This window comes from Corylus avellana, chromosome ca5 (genome assembly GCF_901000735.1).
Source record: "Corylus avellana chromosome ca5, CavTom2PMs-1.0".
In the NCBI taxonomy this organism is placed as follows: Eukaryota; Viridiplantae; Streptophyta; class Magnoliopsida; order Fagales; family Betulaceae; genus Corylus; species Corylus avellana.
The window spans coordinates 7,547,531-7,564,423 of NC_081545.1; the positions used below are offsets into that span (position 1 = coordinate 7,547,531).

General features: G+C 39.6%; 3 protein-coding genes across 4 annotated transcripts; all 3 read left to right on the top strand.

Moving 5' to 3' along the window:
* The first annotated feature begins 1,320 nt into the window (after positions 1-1,320).
* On the top strand, positions 1,321-4,686 carry LOC132180763 (uncharacterized). Of its 2 annotated transcripts, XM_059593700.1 has the most exons (5): positions 1,321-1,749; positions 2,540-2,748; positions 3,033-3,140; positions 3,542-3,746; positions 3,846-4,686. In XM_059593700.1, exons 1-5 carry the CDS (start codon positions 1,449-1,451, stop codon positions 4,253-4,255), a joined length of 1,233 nt encoding a protein of 410 aa, XP_059449683.1. In that variant the 5' UTR covers positions 1,321-1,448; the 3' UTR covers positions 4,256-4,686. The 2 variants fall into 2 exon arrangements, with proteins under 2 accessions (XP_059449683.1, XP_059449682.1); XM_059593699.1 differs by having other exon boundaries at positions 3,542-4,686.
* Positions 4,687-8,091: 3,405 nt separating this feature from the next.
* Positions 8,092-10,836, top strand: LOC132180760 (G-type lectin S-receptor-like serine/threonine-protein kinase At2g19130). Its single transcript, XM_059593694.1, has one exon. It carries the CDS (start codon positions 8,162-8,164, stop codon positions 10,637-10,639), a length of 2,478 nt encoding a protein of 825 aa, XP_059449677.1. The 5' UTR covers positions 8,092-8,161; the 3' UTR covers positions 10,640-10,836.
* Positions 10,837-14,160: 3,324 nt separating this feature from the next.
* Positions 14,161-16,878, top strand: LOC132180769 (G-type lectin S-receptor-like serine/threonine-protein kinase At2g19130). Its single transcript, XM_059593710.1, has one exon. It carries the CDS (start codon positions 14,202-14,204, stop codon positions 16,677-16,679), a length of 2,478 nt encoding a protein of 825 aa, XP_059449693.1. The 5' UTR covers positions 14,161-14,201; the 3' UTR covers positions 16,680-16,878.
* Positions 16,879-16,893: the final 15 nt, after the last annotated feature.

A 16,893-nucleotide genomic window follows, 5' to 3' on the forward strand; every position in this document is an offset into this window, starting at 1 on the left:
ACAAGCCTAAAAACAAAATTGGGAAACAAAGAACCAAAATCAAAGAACGAAAGCAAAGAAGCACAATCAGGGAGAAACGAAAAACAAACCCAGCCAAATCAACGGAACTCATGCAAAAGGTGGGATGGGCACAGCGGAATCGAAAAGCAATGAGGTGGGCAGGCATCGGGGGAAGCTAGGCGGGGGAAGGAGGACCGGGCGAAGGCAAGCCGATCCAGCACCCAACTCATTTCAACCCAAGCAGGGAGCGCTGCAAATGGAGATGGCGGGGAAAAGAGCGGCCAGGGGAATGACAAGAACATAGGCAAAAAGGGAGAAAAAGCAGAGGGGGAAAGGAGAGGCGGGAAGGGGGAAGAGAAGGGGCATCGGGATTAGGGACATCAAGTAAAATACTAGCACCCAAAGCAGAGAGGTCGAGGGGAGGAGGGATGCAAGCAACGGGCATCCCTCCTTCGCTGAGGAGGTGGCGCTCTGGAGGGGGGGCTTAGGGTTTCACTGATTCCAAGCCTTCTTAGTAATGATGAAGGGTTGACGGATCCAACACTCGAAAGGATTGAATTACAAAGATACACCACATTCAATATTGATTCCTATGCCCAACGAGTGGTGGGACTTGCCTTATCAAGCCCACTTATTAACTAAGGATGGATAGCCTCTACAAAAAGTAAAACAAACCATCTCATAGGTACGCTAGTTTTTATACATTATTTTTGCGTACACTTCATTTGTACACCTTTTCAAATCCGTTTTCACTATCTTAAGCATTAGAAGTGGTTTCGCTGTCACAATTAGCATGCTACTTTGACCCCTCAGCTTTATCATGATTATCCATAGATTTCATTTAATTTTTTTTCTTTTTCTTTTTTCTTTCTATAGGAATAGTTTATTATTTTAAAGAGAATATTGTACTACCAAACAAAGAAATAATTATTAAACAGATATAAGAGTATATCTGCATATTAAATGTGTGTAACATAATAGTAATTTTCATGAGAATAATTATTTTTAATAATAGACATTTATCAAATAAAAAAATAACTATTCCAGATACCAAACGGACAGTAAATCCATGAAGAAATTTGGATCCCTTCATCTTTTGTCCGAAGAGAAAGATGAGAGAAAATTATAGGGAATTGTAAGATGCCCTATCCAAACAACTTACTCGGATGACAAAAAACCCCACTTTCACATCCCCTTCCCACTACCAGAGTAGGGATAATAATGGAATTCCGATCCGCAATTAGGGATGCTGCCCTCCAAGTCCAAGGCTCCAAGAGGCCCGTTCAAATTCCCTCCCTCACTCCCGTACAACTCCCGCCACCACCTATAAATTCCCAAAGTTCAAAATGAAAATTTCAAAAACAACCACTCCGCCAAAATAACACAATCCACTTTCCCCCCTTCTCTCTCTCTCCACATGCCGGTGCAAAACGCCACCGTTGCGTAGAATGGAGAAGGGGCTGATATCGGTGGACCGGTGGACGAGCCAGAGCCAGGCCTACTTCTTGACACACCTGCACTCGGACCACACCCAGGGTCTGTCGCCCACCTGGGCCAAGGGTCCACTCTTCTGCTCCCGCCTCACCGCCAACCTCTTCCCCTCCAAATTCCCCAATTTCAACCTCTCTTTGCTCCGCATCCTCGATCCCTTCGGCGCGTGGCACTCCCTTTCCCTTCTCTCTCCCTCTTCCACATTACAGTCCCGCATCACCGTCGAGGTCATGGCCATCGACGCTCATCATTGTCCCGGTAAATTTGCTCTCCAGTTGCTTGGTTTAGGTTCTTATGGAATATAATGTGGTTTGGATTGGATTGGATTAGTTTGCATTTTAGATTAGCAACATGTTAAGAAAGAGGGAATTCTTGTTAATAGGACAAATTGCGATCTCAATATTTATGGATTGTTGATTGATATGTGTCTGTGAGGGTTTGTTTGCGCGTGTAGATTAATGCTCGTAATTTGTAAAGGTGTCAAAGAAAATTTTGTTTGGAAGATGCAATTCGGATGCCATAATTTCAATTTGTTTTGTTGTTTGGCAGCATTTGTGATGGGTTAGATAGGTAGATTAGTGCTTGAATGTGCTAACCAACGCAATAATTATGTGCATAACAAGATATTTTAATAGAGTATCCTCAATACAACAATTTTGCTTTAGATGAAAATAAATGCTTTCAAATTTCCTCTATTTACGGAGGAAAGAGTGTTAAGCATATCTTATACTTAGTTAGATGGTAGCTTACATTTATCAAACACAGCTTCAAGAGTACCATCACATTCTTGTTCTAATTAAGGTTGTTTGTGGATTCTAGTCATAAACATTGAAGGAGAAGATATTGCAGTCTGTTTTTTTATGTGGAAGTTGTGGTAGAATCGTTTATCTTTTGTAGTGAAAACCATAGCCACCATAGAGAATATGATTGAATCCAGGACCTGGTTCTATTATTGAACCTAATTTGTCTGTTGCGAGGCCTTTATTCATTGATGGTGCAATTACTGAAAATACTTGTTATTGTGCATTTGTTTTTCTTGATCCGACAGGCGCAGTCATGTTTTTGTTCCGTGGAGAGTTTGGCTGTTTGCTTTTCACTGGTGATTTCCGTTGGGAAACAGCTAGTAAGAGGGCAAAGGTAGGAAGGACCATGCTCCTTGATGCTCTCAAGGATGATGTAGTCGACATCCTTTACTTGGATAACACATACTGCAATCCATCATACATTTTTCCTTCTCGACAAGCTGCAGCTCAGCAGGTGCACTTCCTCATTTCTCTGCAAGGTTCTCTGGTTTTGCCTTGATCGTATGATGCAGTTTTATTCACTTTATAGCTGCACGTTACTGAACAATCGGCACTACTATGTTAAACCTTCTAAATATCATTACTAAGTTAGGATAGACAACCAGTACTAGTTTAGGGTCTTTTCCAGAATCCAATTTTTTTTTTCCTATCAAATATCATACTAATTTTCCCTACAATGATGTAATAGTGCTAAGAGATGTTTGTTTTACTGCTAATTAAATTTATGGCTGGTTACAGGTTGTCGATATCATTGTCTCCCATCCTGAACATGATATCATTATTGCGATTGACACTTTGGGGAAAGAAGATCTTTTGCTTCACATTTCACGCACGCTTAAAATAAAGGTCTGTTGATGCCCATTTATTAGGAGAAAAATCTAGCTTTTTATATATGGATTATTATGATGGTCTCTGAAAGTGCATGATGTACTATTATGCATATGCAGCTAAATGGCACTTTCACTTTGGAAATCACCTTTAGAAAGCCTTTTGATCGTTGATCAGTTTTGTTGCATTTTTTTTTTCTAAACAGCAAATTAAATAATAATACCATAAACTATTTGGAAAACTTATACTGTGTCGTTGATCATCCGACTAAAAGATTCTCTATATGCTTAGTGCCTCTTCTCCCTGTGTAAAATTAAGTAGGTATACAAATATTGACACTTTATCTTATATGTTTTTTTTGTTCTTATTAGTTGCCTATTTATTTTTTACACTCTATTCTCTTTTTTTCTTCATTACAGATTTGGGTGTGGCCGGAACGCTTGCGAACTATGCACCTTCTTGGGTTCCATGACATATTTACAACCAAGACCTCTCTTACAAGAGTGCGAGCTGTTCCTCGTTACAGTTTTAACATTGAAACTCTAGAGGGACTAAATACAATGCGCCCAACTATCGGCATCATGCCATCTGGTCTTCCATGGGTGACAAAATCTCTTGAAAGAGGTGACAAACTTTTTGGTTCTCTTTTAACTTCTCATTACAACAAAAATAAGTGGAGTGGAAACAGTGGGAACCATAATGATAACCCAAATGCAAATTCAGGTTCTGTGGAAAGGTTTCATAAGTACATCTATACTGTTCCATACTCTGATCATTCGTGCTTTTCAGAGATAGAGGATTTTATAAAACTTGTCCAGCCAACCAGCATGAAAGGCATTGTCTCTTCATCATCTTGCTATGTTGATCCTCTGTACTATTTTGGATGCCTTTGTGGAGCGAACCAACCAGTTCAAAGATCACTTCACAAACACAAGAGAAAGGAGAGAGATGAAAGAGTTCCAGCTGTCTGTCTTAGAACTGCCTTTAGCAGTGGTGGTGCTTCTGCTGAGTCAGAGAGGACAAGAGAAAGGACAGTGATGGTGAAACATTCAGGTATTCATGTGAGCAGGATAAGTGCATTGAGACGAATACAGCGTGGTGCAAAGATTATGGAAGATGACTGTCTGAATTGATTAGCATTCATTGTCGGCAGTATAAAGGTATGACTGATGTTGCGTGTAAAATTTAGATTTGAGTATCCAATTGTAAAGTTTGAAACTGCCGCGACATATAGGTGTAAAGAAGGATCTTTTTATTCCTTTTCTCCCACATATATCCGAGAGTTATAATTTGCATTACAGAATGGAATTCAGGATGAATTGCTGCAAACAGGAAGATCGAAGGTAGGTTTTTGGTTTTCTCTGGGATATGAGTACATGTTCTTTACCTGCTTATATATGGTAGAGAAGCCGTGTTGAAAAATCAACAAGCACATTGTGTTAAAATATTTTTTCTTGCTTTTAGTCTTTCAAGCACCTCTAAGTTGTTGAGAAGAAAAGAATCCACTATTACATGGCCATTGCAATTCTGTTCAAATAAATTGTTCCGAGGATATGCATTACAGATAACATGTTGATTTAAGAAGAAAGGTATTTGTTTGAACGTTCCCTTCTTGTTGTTTAAGATTTTTGGCTGTAGTTGTGTCCATTGTATAATTTTGTTGGTTATCATGTGTAAAGAATTTTGAGTCTTGACTAAGCTTTCAGAACAATTTCACTGATCTGATTCTGCATGTTTAATGCCATTTTTATGTACCTAGAATGCAGCTAGAAAGGGTATTAGTCATGGAAAACATAAAGCTTTTAAGCATCACACACATTTCAGATAAGACTTTATGAGAGATTTGCATAGTTATTCTATATTTTGAATATAAATTTCTCAATTAATTTTTTCTTGGTGGTTTTCTGGGATGATGCCTAAAAACTCTATTACAAATTTACATGAGTTATATTTGAGAGTTTGGCAATCAAACTGACTTCATGGAACTAAGACTTAAGGCTCGTTTGGTTTGCGGAATGCGTATTCCATTAGGAAAGGGAATAGTTATTACTGAGAATGGAAGAAGTTGAAATTGAATAGTTATTCAAATTCTCTAGTTTGGTAGCAATACATATTTTATAATTGGAATTGAACTAAAATTACTAAAAAATCCATTTGATTTCTAATTTTCCCAAATCTCAAATTAAAAAAAAAAAAAGAAAAATAAAAGGTTAAACGTGTGGTGGCCGACCACCCCAATGGGTGGCTGGCCACCGAGGCCCTCTGCGCCACCCCCGATGTGAATCGTGGCCTCGGTGAGATTTTGGGGTGGCCTAGCTACCCCAATTCACATCGGGGGTGGCTGCGCCACCGCCACCCCGGATTCTCATCGGGGCCACGATTCACATTGGGGGTGGCGTGGCCACCCCTAGTGCATTCTGTGGTGGCTGGCCACCCGTTTGGGTGGTCGGCCACCACACATTTAACCAATTTTTTTTTTTTTTATTATTATTTTTTTTTATTTTAAGTTTAAGGAAAAATTTTTTTTTTGAAAAACCTTATCCTTCCCATAAGGAATAACTATTCCTGTGTGGATGTGATTAATCATTTTTATAAGAATAACTATTTTCAGGAATAAATCCCTACTAAATAAAAGAATGACTATTTCATGGAAATAGTCATTCTATTCTAGGGGTTTATTCGCAAACCAAACGGGCCCTTAGTATCAAAGTTTCCTCCGGAAGAAAATGCATGTGGTGGAGTGGGATTTGGTCATGACTTGTCATACACTTGTTTCCTAGGTATTCATAGGACTTTTAGGAAGAGGTTTTTTTCTGGTCATCTGGTTTGACATTAGTGGAGAAGAAGCAGAAGAGGGTTTTTAATGGAGAAGAAGAAAATGTTTGTTCTGGTCATCTGGTTTGACATTAGTGAAGAAGAAGAAGAAGAAGAAGAAGAAGAAGCTATCTGTAATTTGTCAAAAAAAGAAAAGAAAAGCCATTGTAGCAGTCTAGGTCTGAGAAAGATCGAAGTGGGAATTCTCATATGATGGCTTGACGGCAATAAGGTGTTATGGGCGGACTATCTAGAAATTCTTGTGGCAAACGTGTGCTGTAATTTGTATGAGAGATAGTCTAACCCTCTGAACTTTTGTTCTTTATGCGTTTCAACTTTCTTCCTTCTCATATTTTTAAATTCAACCAACGTCCTCCATTAGGTACATTGACTGATATCATAGAATTCACGCTTTTGTTCTCATGCCGTGTGATTGAGGAGCTTGAGAAATGATAAAAATTATTTTCTCGACGATTTTTCAACAATCTTCTTATAATAAATAGGTGAATCTACTATTAAATTTTTGTGTAACTTACATAAATTCACAAATCAATGATAAATTTATTATATTTATAAAAAAAGATGGTTGAAAAAAAATTGAGAGAAATGTGTATCATGACTCTTTTACCATCCTGATGTGAGAAAAAGTCTGGGTGGTGGAAAATAAATTAATGCGAGCCGGCGGCAGCAGACTCTTGTCTCTTCTACTGGGGTCTCTTTTGGTGCTGTCTAGATGGACCGCAAGTCATGGCCGAGACAGAGAACGTTCTAACAGATTGACCAATGGTGGGTTATAGCTGAATCCAAGAAAATAGCGGGTCAAAATCTGTGGGGCATGTGAACCCAATTAGGCGCAACTGCAAAAACCCACCAGTACCATAAATCTTTTTCGGAGTGAAAATGACTTGTCTATGTTTTCCAACACGGCACACGTATATGCCTTTCTCGCTTTGTTGTTTCTCGTAAGAAACAAGACCCATTATCATATGGAGATTTATAGATGTATGTGGCTTTGAGTCTAAACTTCTTTTAACACCGTTGATGGACGTGATTTTTTGTAGGTTTGATTCGGTCAGAAATACGTATGGCATGGATGTGTTATATATACCCAAATGATGCTCGGTGGACCTACACGTAGGACAAATTGGAAAGGTAAAATTGACCTTTGTAAGTTGTGACTCGTGGTGGACCAAGTCATACCACGAATAATCGTTCACATCTAAATCCTTCGAAAATCGAAAGGTTTATTTGTGGTTGTGGCCTGTGCGTTCAAAACTGTGACCAAGGTTTGACCCAGCCAAGGTCTTCTTCTACAGAGACATAGTGAAGAAATAATTATGCTAAATATTGTAGTAAAGTCCAAAATTTCATCTTTTGTCCGAAAGGTTGTCTTGCACTGGGATTTGGGATTTGAAAGCGTTTCTTTGACTTTTCGCTGCATGGTGCACGGCAGCACGGCCATGTTGGCCTGTGGCCACTCAATCTCCTCCAAATGACCAAAATGGCCATGACATATCTAATCAGGAACATTTTTATTTTTGTTCTGCTTGACTTGATAGTACTATCATTTCCAAAAAAATTAGATATAGTATATTGGGAGAGAGGCCATGATGAGACCATTTGGCCGAATAAGTTTTGAATTGTCCAAACATTTAATCAGTCAAATGGGCCTATTAAGATATCTGGTGCAAGGTTTTGGCAGTTGAATTGTAGATAAATATGTCTAATTAATTAATAAAAAAAAAATTGAGAGAATGCATGGGTAAGTTTTTATTGTAGTTTCTATGTATTTTAATCTCATATTTATGGGTGTCATCCATTCTTCCTATACTTTCTTATAATTACTTCAAAAAGAATAACAAAAAAAAAAAAAAAGTCTTATTTTCTTTGTAGTTTCCCTTTTTAGTGGGAGGAAAGGAGAAAATTATATGATATACTTTCTCCTTTTGAGGCTACAACCACGTGATTTTAAGGGCTTCCACATGAGAGTCAAGAGGCAAAAAGAAATAGTTGCCCCCCACAATATCGGACACAACACGACAAATATGCTGAAGGGTGTAGTCGTCAGTTGAGTCTATAAATTACCTCTGGCAAGTGGCAAGTGGCAACAGGGACGAGGTGGAGATATTAGTATTTAGACCCCTTCCTGGACTCTCTCCCTGAATCCCTCTTGTAATTATTGTTCCTCAGAAGATCTAGCTACTCTGCAAAAATTCTTTGCAGCCATGGATACCAAGAAGAATCCATGGCTCATGCTTTCTCTTGTCTTCCTCAGCTTATCTCTCAACAACCATCTTTCTCATGGAGCTGACACCATCTCTGCCATCTCTGCCAACCAATCTCTCTCTGGTGACCGAACCATTGTCTCTGCAGGTGGGAGCTTTGAACTGGGTTTCTTCCAAACAGGTAGCTCTTCTAACTACTATATAGGCATGTGGTACAGTCTCAGCAAAGTCTCAACCCGAACCATAGTTTGGGTCGCAAACAGAGATAAACCAGTCTCTGATATAAGTTCTTCTGTATTAAAAATCTCGGGTGGTAATTTGGTTCTCTTCAATGAGTCCCAAATCCCAGTTTGGTCCACAAATTTGACCTCCACCACTTCATCGAGTCCTGTAGAAGCTGTTCTTCTAGATGAAGGAAATCTTGTTGTGAGAGATGGGTCTAATTCATCAAAATATTTATGGCAAAGTTTTGATAACCCAGCTCATACATGGCTTCCTGGTGGTAAGATTGCATTCAACAAAATTACCAATGAAAAACAACGCCTCATTTCATGGAAGAATGAGGAGGATCCTGCACCAGGACTCTTCAATCTTGAACTACAGGCAAATACCAGTTCGTATATTATTCTGTGGAATAGGTCCATTCAGTATTGGACTAGTGGAGCTTGGGATGGGAAGATTTTTAGCTTAGTTCCTGAAATGAGGGCCAATTATATCTACAACTTCAGTTATGTTAACAACACAAATGAGAGTTATTTCACCTATTCTCTTTACAATCCTTCCACCATTTCTCGATTCGTGATGGATGTTTCTGGGCAGATTAAGCAGTATACATGGTTAGAAAATACCAAACAGTGGAATTTGTTTTGGGTTCAACCGAAAACACAATGTGAGGTTTATGCTTTTTGCGGGGCATTTGGTAGCTGCAACGAAAAATCCTTGCCTTTTTGTAGCTGTTTAAGAGGTTTTGCTCAGAAGTCGCAGAGCGACTGGAATTTGTCAGATTTTTCTGGTGGGTGCATGAGGAGAACTGCTTTACAGTGTGAGAATACCAATCTTACTAATAGACAGGCGGACAGGTTCTTTCAAATGCCCAGCATGGCATTGCCTGTACAACCACAATCTGTTGGGGTTGGAAATGCTGCAGAATGTGAATCCACCTGCTTGAATAGCTGCTCTTGCACTGCTTATGCTTATGAAATCAATAATTGTTCAATTTGGGTTGGAGATCTCGTGAATCTGCAACAACTCACTGTAGGTGATCCTAATGGGAGAACTCTATATCTCAAACTTGCAGCTTCTGAGTTCTCGAGTAAAAAGAATAATAAGGGGATAATTGTTGGTGCTGTTGCGGGCTCAGTTGCAGCAGTTCTGCTATGCCTTTTTGTGGTTGTAATCCTTAGAAGAAGGAACAGAGCTGTTGGAACAGGAAAAACAGTAGAGGGTTCATTGGTGGCATTTGGGTACAGAGACTTGCAAAATGCGACCAAGAATTTCTCAGACAAGTTGGGGGGAGGAGGCTTTGGTTCTGTTTTCAAAGGGACCTTATCCGATTCAACATTCATAGCAGTCAAGAAACTTGAAAGCATCAGCCAAGGAGAGAAGCAATTCCGCACAGAAGTCAGTACAATCGGGACAATCCAACATGTAAATCTTGTTCGGCTTCGTGGGTTCTGCTCTGAAGGTGATAGAAAGTTGCTGGTCTATGATTATATGCCAAATGGCTCATTAGAATCTCATCTTTTCCATGAAAAGTTTTTGGACTGGAAAACAAGATACCAGATTGCTATTGGAACAGCTAGAGGGTTGACTTATCTCCACGAGAAGTGCAGAGAGTGCATCATACACTGTGACATAAAACCAGAAAACATTCTTCTTGATGCTTATTTATGTCCAAAAGTGGCAGATTTTGGCCTGGCCAAGCTTGTTGGGCGTGAGTTCAGTCGAGTCCTGACAACCATGAGAGGCACAAGAGGTTATCTTGCTCCGGAGTGGATTTCAGGGGTGGCCATTACAGCCAAGGCTGATGTTTACAGCTATGGAATGATGCTTTTCGAATTTGTCTCGGGAAGGAGAAACTCTGAGCCATCAGCAGATGGCAAAACTGGATTCTTCCCAACTCGGGCTGCAAGCCTCTTAGCTGAAGGGGGTGATGTCCTTAGCCTATTAGATCCCAGGTTGGAAGGAAACGCTGATGCAGAAGAGATCACAAGAGTTTGTAAAGTTGCTTGTTGGTGCGTCCAAGATGATGAAACTAACAGGCCGACGATGGGTCAGGTAGTTCAAATCCTTGAGGGAGTTTTAGATGTGAACCTGGCCCCGATTCCAAGATCTCTCCAAGTATTTGCTGACAACCAGGAGCACATAGTTTTCTTCACTGAGTCATCCTCAAGCCAAAGTTCACAGGCACGGAGCAACGCTTCAGCTACTTCCTCTCAGTCGAAGAGTGGCGTGTCATCGACGAGTTCAAAGTCTTGAGAGCAATCAAATGAAGACACCTTGAGCTCTTATATGTTTGGTAAATAATCTGTTTTCTCATTTTTGTTCTTTTAAATTTGTGTCCTAATAACTGTTATATATAGCTTATATTTTTCTGGTAGGAGTGTTTGTGTATTCCATGGAAGCATTGCTTCAAAATAACAAATAATGCAATTGGCTATGGCTTCTGGTGTTGTTATTTGTGGTTATTCAGTATATCATCTAATCATCTCTATTACTTTGTTAATTGTTATGGTTCACGCTAGCAAATTAATGGAGGACAGCATGTTTATTATAGGGTTTGTGTTCAGAATTCTGGAAAATATTAGGGAATATAGGGTGTCAATAGGGTAAGGAAAGAGATTTGGTTTGGAGGGGAAACAAGGAAGGGAAATCAAGTCCCTCAATGGCTGTTCTGGGCTGTGAACTGTAAATCAGGAAGTGTGGCATTTATGGTTTTGTGAGCTTGGAGGCTAATAAAAGTTGTACTGCATATTTGAAAGAATTCAATTTTTTTTTTTTTTTTTTCTGGAATACCATGCGAGTACGATAACAAAGCAGAGCTGATGCATTGACCTGGAAGACACATTTACAACATTCTTTGGCTTTGAACGTTTCAAAACCTACGATTTTAGTTAACTACTTTTCAAAACTTGTATCCAACAGTTTATCTAAATTTCTTCTATATTTGATTAAAATAATAGTTTTTAAAATTTTTCATTCAAACAATAACCAGACGAATTACTGCAAATTAGACGAAATTGCAAATTGAAAATCGCCAAAATTCCCCTTCAACTACGAATCGCAAATCGCCCTACCCTTCACTCAACCATATATAATAACGCGTCTGCCATCATCATATTCTTCCTAATCAACGAAGGCAACACGTGGTGCCGCCTGCTGAGCCTGCACCAAATCTCCTTCAAGAACGTTGTGAAAGTAGTGGCCTTCAGCCCTTGGGTCCTGCATGGCCGTCGTCGCCAGCAAGCTACACTGGATCTCGTTCAGGAACACTGTGAGCAGCTCAACCATCATCGCTCAGCCAAGGCAGCATTGCTATGTTGCGGGAAAGAAACGTTAAAAAAGAGAGAAAGAAGAGAAATGTTAAAATAACAAGGAACAATATTGAGAGAAGAAAAAGCAAGCGCATGAACATGGAGTGAGACAAATAGCTATCCATGATCTTTTACTATGTTTTTCGCTATTTAATTTGACAAAGGCCAGAACTACAAGTGAAGGGCTTTTATAGCCTACAGACTCCAAATGGGATTTAAAAAAAGTGTACTCAGATGCTTCCATTATTGAGTGCAATATGATTTCACACCATGTCACATGAAGGCCATAGCTGTTGTGGTGGTTTAACTTTCTCACTTTTTATCAAGTACGTCTTCTTTTTCCATTGCTTGTGCTTTTCTACGTCTTCCACTTACTAGTTAAGTGGCGACAATGCGTTTTGGAAAAAGATCCGAAAATGGGGGCTAGAAGATGACGAAAAGACTCGGAAAGTTGTTGACCAATAACCACAACGTGTTATAGACAAAATCGGAACAATCCAATAATCATCGGTACCCTTATGGCCGATTTAGGATTTCGTTATAGAGCTTAAAAAGTACTTTTAGTATCTAAAATGTTTTGTCAAACAAGAATTGGCATGTTTGGTAAAAAATTCTAAAAGTACTTCTTTGACTTTTTTTACTTTGAAAATGGCTAAAATACACTTTTGGCAAAAGTTAAAAAATGAAGCTTTTGCTAAAAACATGCTTTTTGACTTGGGACATATTTACGATTGCGATTAAGAGGCCTGCAAGTGCTTTTAACACTAAAAAAATCTGTTTGAAGAAAAAAATATTCGTTTGGTAAAAAAAAATTAAGTGCTTTTAAGGGTAAAAAAAGCCTAAAAATAACAAAAGTGCACTTTTGACAAAAGCTTAAAAATGAAGTTTTTGCAAAAAAAACGCTTTTTGACTTAAATCTCTATTTCTTAGACGCAAGTTCAAACAAGTTCTTAAAAGCTCTATACCTTAAACGCAATTCTAAACATGCTCTTAGTATATGAATAATCTCATAGTCGAGTGAGTGGGAGTTATCGCCAAGTAGGGTGTTAATAAGGAGTTTTACTCCAAGTCTAATTCTTGTAGGCACGATTTGAAATCACTCTCACCTTTTAAAAATCAACCTTCCATGCTTAGTTTTATAGACTTTCATTGTTTAATTAGTATCTCTTAGAGTACTCGCATTAGATTAGCCATATTAAACTTTTATGCAAAATGGCTAAGTAAATGAGTAAAAGTGTCCCCACATAGATTAGCCATCTAAAGTGCATTTTAGATGCATTTATGAACAGTATCATATATGCTAGATGATATCTATATGATTTATTTGCTATTTCTCTCTCTCCCTCTCTCTTTCTTTAACATTTTCTTCTTTCTTTTCATTTTTTTTTTCTTCTTTCCCTCCAACGATTTTTTCCTCTCCCAGCTCTCTCTCTCTCTCTCTCTCTCTCTCCTTTCGTGCAACGATTTTTGTCATTGATTATTAACATACTTGTGTGTAGATACACATCCTTGCACATTGCACCTAAATATATTAGCTTAAGAAGGAACTAGCTAGAGACACTAAAAAAAAAAGGCCAATTAGTGACTTTTTGAAAAACATCGCCTTTCACGCTTGAATAGAAATGTTTGAAGAGTGTGTTACTATTTAAATGTCTCTAATTTTGAAAATATGGGCGCTCAAAATTTACATTTATAACAATTTCCCACACCTAAAAACTTCAAAATTTTTCTATCTTTCACACACACACACACACACATATATATATATATATATATATAGTGATATATAGTTTGGCAATAAAGAGTTCAAGATCGTAAATGAATTCGCGACTATTTCTAACTAATAATGCTATCAGGGCTACAGTTGAGAATTTATCTTTTAAATCAAATATTAAAAAAAAAAAAGAAAAAGAGGGAGAACGCCGGGTGGTTCCAGCTCGAGCTCGAGGTCGAATACGTAATGGTCCTGCCATCTCTTCCAAAAAAAAAAAAAAAAAGGAACTGGGAGGTGAGCTTTGGGGTGGCTCCACCACCCCTCATGGGGTCGTGGTTTCACCACCATACGGCCGCTAAGTGGGGTGGGTCTAAACCACCCTCAGCCCCCTTTGGGGTGGTCCCACCCACCCCAAATGCACCCGCTCCCTTTTTTTTTTTAGCTGGGTACGACCACCCTCTACACGGGGTGGTTCACTCCACCCCCAGAGTCAATAGTGGCCTCCAGCCATCTTGGCTAAAATGGGAGTGGTCCCCCACACCCCATTGGCCAAGGGGTGGCTGGAACCACCCCAGCTGCTCTCCTCCTTTTTTTTTTTTTTTTTTTTTTTTTTTAATATTTTGATTTAAAAAAAAAAAAATTAAGATAAAAAAATCAATTTCTGCTGCCACGTGTCAATTGGCACTGTAGCTGGAACGGTGCCGTTCCAGCTACAGTGCGGGGCTCTTCCCTCGCCAAACATAGCTATTGTTCCTCAGAAGATCTAGCTACTCTGCTAAAATTCTTTGCAGCCATGGATACCAAGAAGAATCCATGGCTCATGCTTTCTCTTGTCTTCCTGAGCTTCTCTCTCAACAACCATCTTTCCCATGGAGCTGACACCATCTCTGCCATCTCTGCCAACCAATCTCTCTCTGGTGACCAAACCCTTGTCTCTGCAGGTGGGAGCTTTGTACTGGGTTTCTTCAAACCAGGTAACTCTTCTAACTACTATATAGGCATGTGGTACAGTCTCAGCAAAGTCTCAACCCAAACCATAGTTTGGGTGGCAAACAGAGATAAACCAGTCTCTGATAAAAGTTCTTCTGTATTAAGAATCTCGGATGATAATTTGGTTCTCTTCAATGAGTCCCAGATCCCAGTTTGGTCCACAAATTTGACCTCCAACACTTCATCAAGTCCTGTAGAAGCTGTTCTTCGAGATGATGGAAATCTTGTTGTGAGAGATGGGTCTAATTCATCAAAATATTTATGGCAAAGTTTTGATTACCCAACTGATACATGGCTTCCTGGTGGTAAGATTGCATTCAAAAAAATTACCAATGAAAACCAACGCGTCTTTTCATGGAAGAATGAGGAGGATCCTGCACCAGGACTCTTCAATCTTCAGCCAGAGGCAGATACCATTATCTATATTATTCTGTGGAATAGGTCCATTCAGTATTGGACTAGTGGACCTTGGGATGGGAAGATTTTTAGCTTAATTCCTGAATTGAACTCCAATTATATCTGCAACTTCAGTTATGTTAACAACACAAATGAGAGTTATTTCACCTATTCTGTTTACGATCCTTCCATCATTTCTCGATTCGTGATGGATGTTTCTGGGCAGATTAAGCAACTGACCTGGCTAAACAATACCAATATGTGGAATATGTTTTGGTCTCAACCGAAAACACAATGCGAGGTTTATGATTTTTGCGGGGCTTTTGGTAGCTGCAACCCAAATTCCTTGCCTTTTTGTAGCTGCTTGAAAGGCTTTGTTCCTAAGTCGCAGAACGAATGGAATTTATTGGATTATTCTGGTGGGTGCATGAGGATAACCACTTTACAGTGTAAAAATACCAATGTTACTAATAGGCTCGAGGACAGGTTTTTACCAATGCCCAGCATGGCATTGCCTGTACAACCACAATCCGTTGGGGTTGGAAATGCTGCAGAATGTGAATCCACCTGCTTGAATAACTGCTCTTGCACTGCTTATGCATATGAAAGCAACAATTGTTCATTTTGGGTTGGAGATCTCTTGAATCTGAAACAACTCTCAGGAGATGATCATAATGGGAGAACTCTAAATCTCAAACTTGCAGCTTCTGAGTTCTCAAGTAAAAAGAATAATAAGGGGATACTTGTTGGTGCTGTTGCGGGCTCAGTTGCAGCAGTTCTGCTAGGCCTTTTTGTGGTTGTAATCCTTAGAAGAAGGAACAGAGCTGTTGGAACAGGAAAAACAGTAGAGGGTCCATTGGTTGCATTTGGGTACAGAGACTTGCAAAATGCGACCAAGAATTTCTCAGACAAGTTGGGGGGAGGAGGCTTTGGTTCTGTTTTCAAAGGGACCTTATCCGATTCAACATTCATAGCAGTCAAGAAACTTGAAAGCATCAGCCAAGGAGAGAAGCAATTCCGCACAGAAGTCAGTACAATCGGGACAATCCAACATGTAAATCTTGTTCGGCTTCGTGGGTTCTGCTCTGAAGGTGCTAGAAAGTTGCTGGTCTATGATTATATGCCGAATGGCTCATTAGAATCTCATCTTTTCCATGAAAAGTTTTTGGACTGGAAAACAAGATACCAGATTGCTATTGGAACAGCTAGAGGGTTGACTTATCTCCACGAGAAGTGCAGAGAGTGCATCATACACTGTGACATAAAACCAGAAAACATCCTTCTTGATGCCTATTTATGTCCTAAAGTGGCAGATTTTGGCCTGGCCAAGCTTGTTGGGCGTGAGTTCAGCCGAGTCCTGACAACCATGAGAGGCACAAGAGGTTATCTTGCTCCGGAGTGGATTTCAGGGGTGGCCATTACGGCCAAGGCTGATGTTTACAGCTATGGAATGATGCTTTTCGAATTTGTCTCGGGAAGGAGAAACTCTGAGCCTTCAGCAGATGGCAAAACTGGATTCTTCCCAACTCGGGCTGCAAGCCTCTTAGCTGAAGGGGGTGATGTCCTTAGCCTATTAGATCCCAGGTTAGAAGGAAACGCTGATGCAGAAGAGATCACAAGAGTTTGTAAAGTTGCTTGTTGGTGCGTCCAAGATGATGAAACTAACAGGCCGACGATGGGTCAGGTAGTTCAAATCCTTGAGGGTGTTTTAGATGTGAACCCGGCCCCGATTCCAAGATCTCTCCAAGTATTTGCTGACAACCAGGAGCACATAGTTTTCTTCACTGAGTCATCCTCAAGCCAAAGTTCACAGGCACGGAGCAACGCTTCAGCTACTTCCTCTCAGTCGAAGAGTGGCGTGTCATCGACGAGTTCAAAGTCTTGAGAGCAATCAAATGAAGACACCTTGAGCTCTTATATGTTTGGTAAATAATCTGTTTTCTCATTTTTGTTCTTTTAAATTTGTGTCCTAATAACTGTTATATATAGCTTATATTTTTCTGGTAGGAGTGTTTGTGTATTCCATGGAAGCATTGCTTCAAAATATCAAATAATGCAATTGGCTATGGCTTCTGGTGTTGTTATTTGTGGTTATTGAG

Excerpts from the sequence above, each read along its gene's own strand:
- LOC132180760 (XM_059593694.1), top strand. The coding sequence starts at position 8,162 with ATGGATACCAAGAAGAATCCATGGCTCATGCTTTCTCTTGTCTTCCTC.
- LOC132180769 (XM_059593710.1), top strand. The coding sequence starts at position 14,202 with ATGGATACCAAGAAGAATCCATGGCTCATGCTTTCTCTTGTCTTCCTG.
- LOC132180763 (XM_059593699.1), top strand. The coding sequence starts at position 1,449 with ATGGAGAAGGGGCTGATATCGGTGGACCGGTGGACGAGCCAGAGCCAG. Across the intron at positions 1,750-2,539 it reads CGACGCTCATCATTGTCCCG|GCGCAGTCATGTTTTTGTTC; the intron begins GTAAATTTGCTC and ends TTGATCCGACAG. Across the intron at positions 3,141-3,541 it reads CACGCACGCTTAAAATAAAG|ATTTGGGTGTGGCCGGAACG; the intron begins GTCTGTTGATGC and ends TCTTCATTACAG.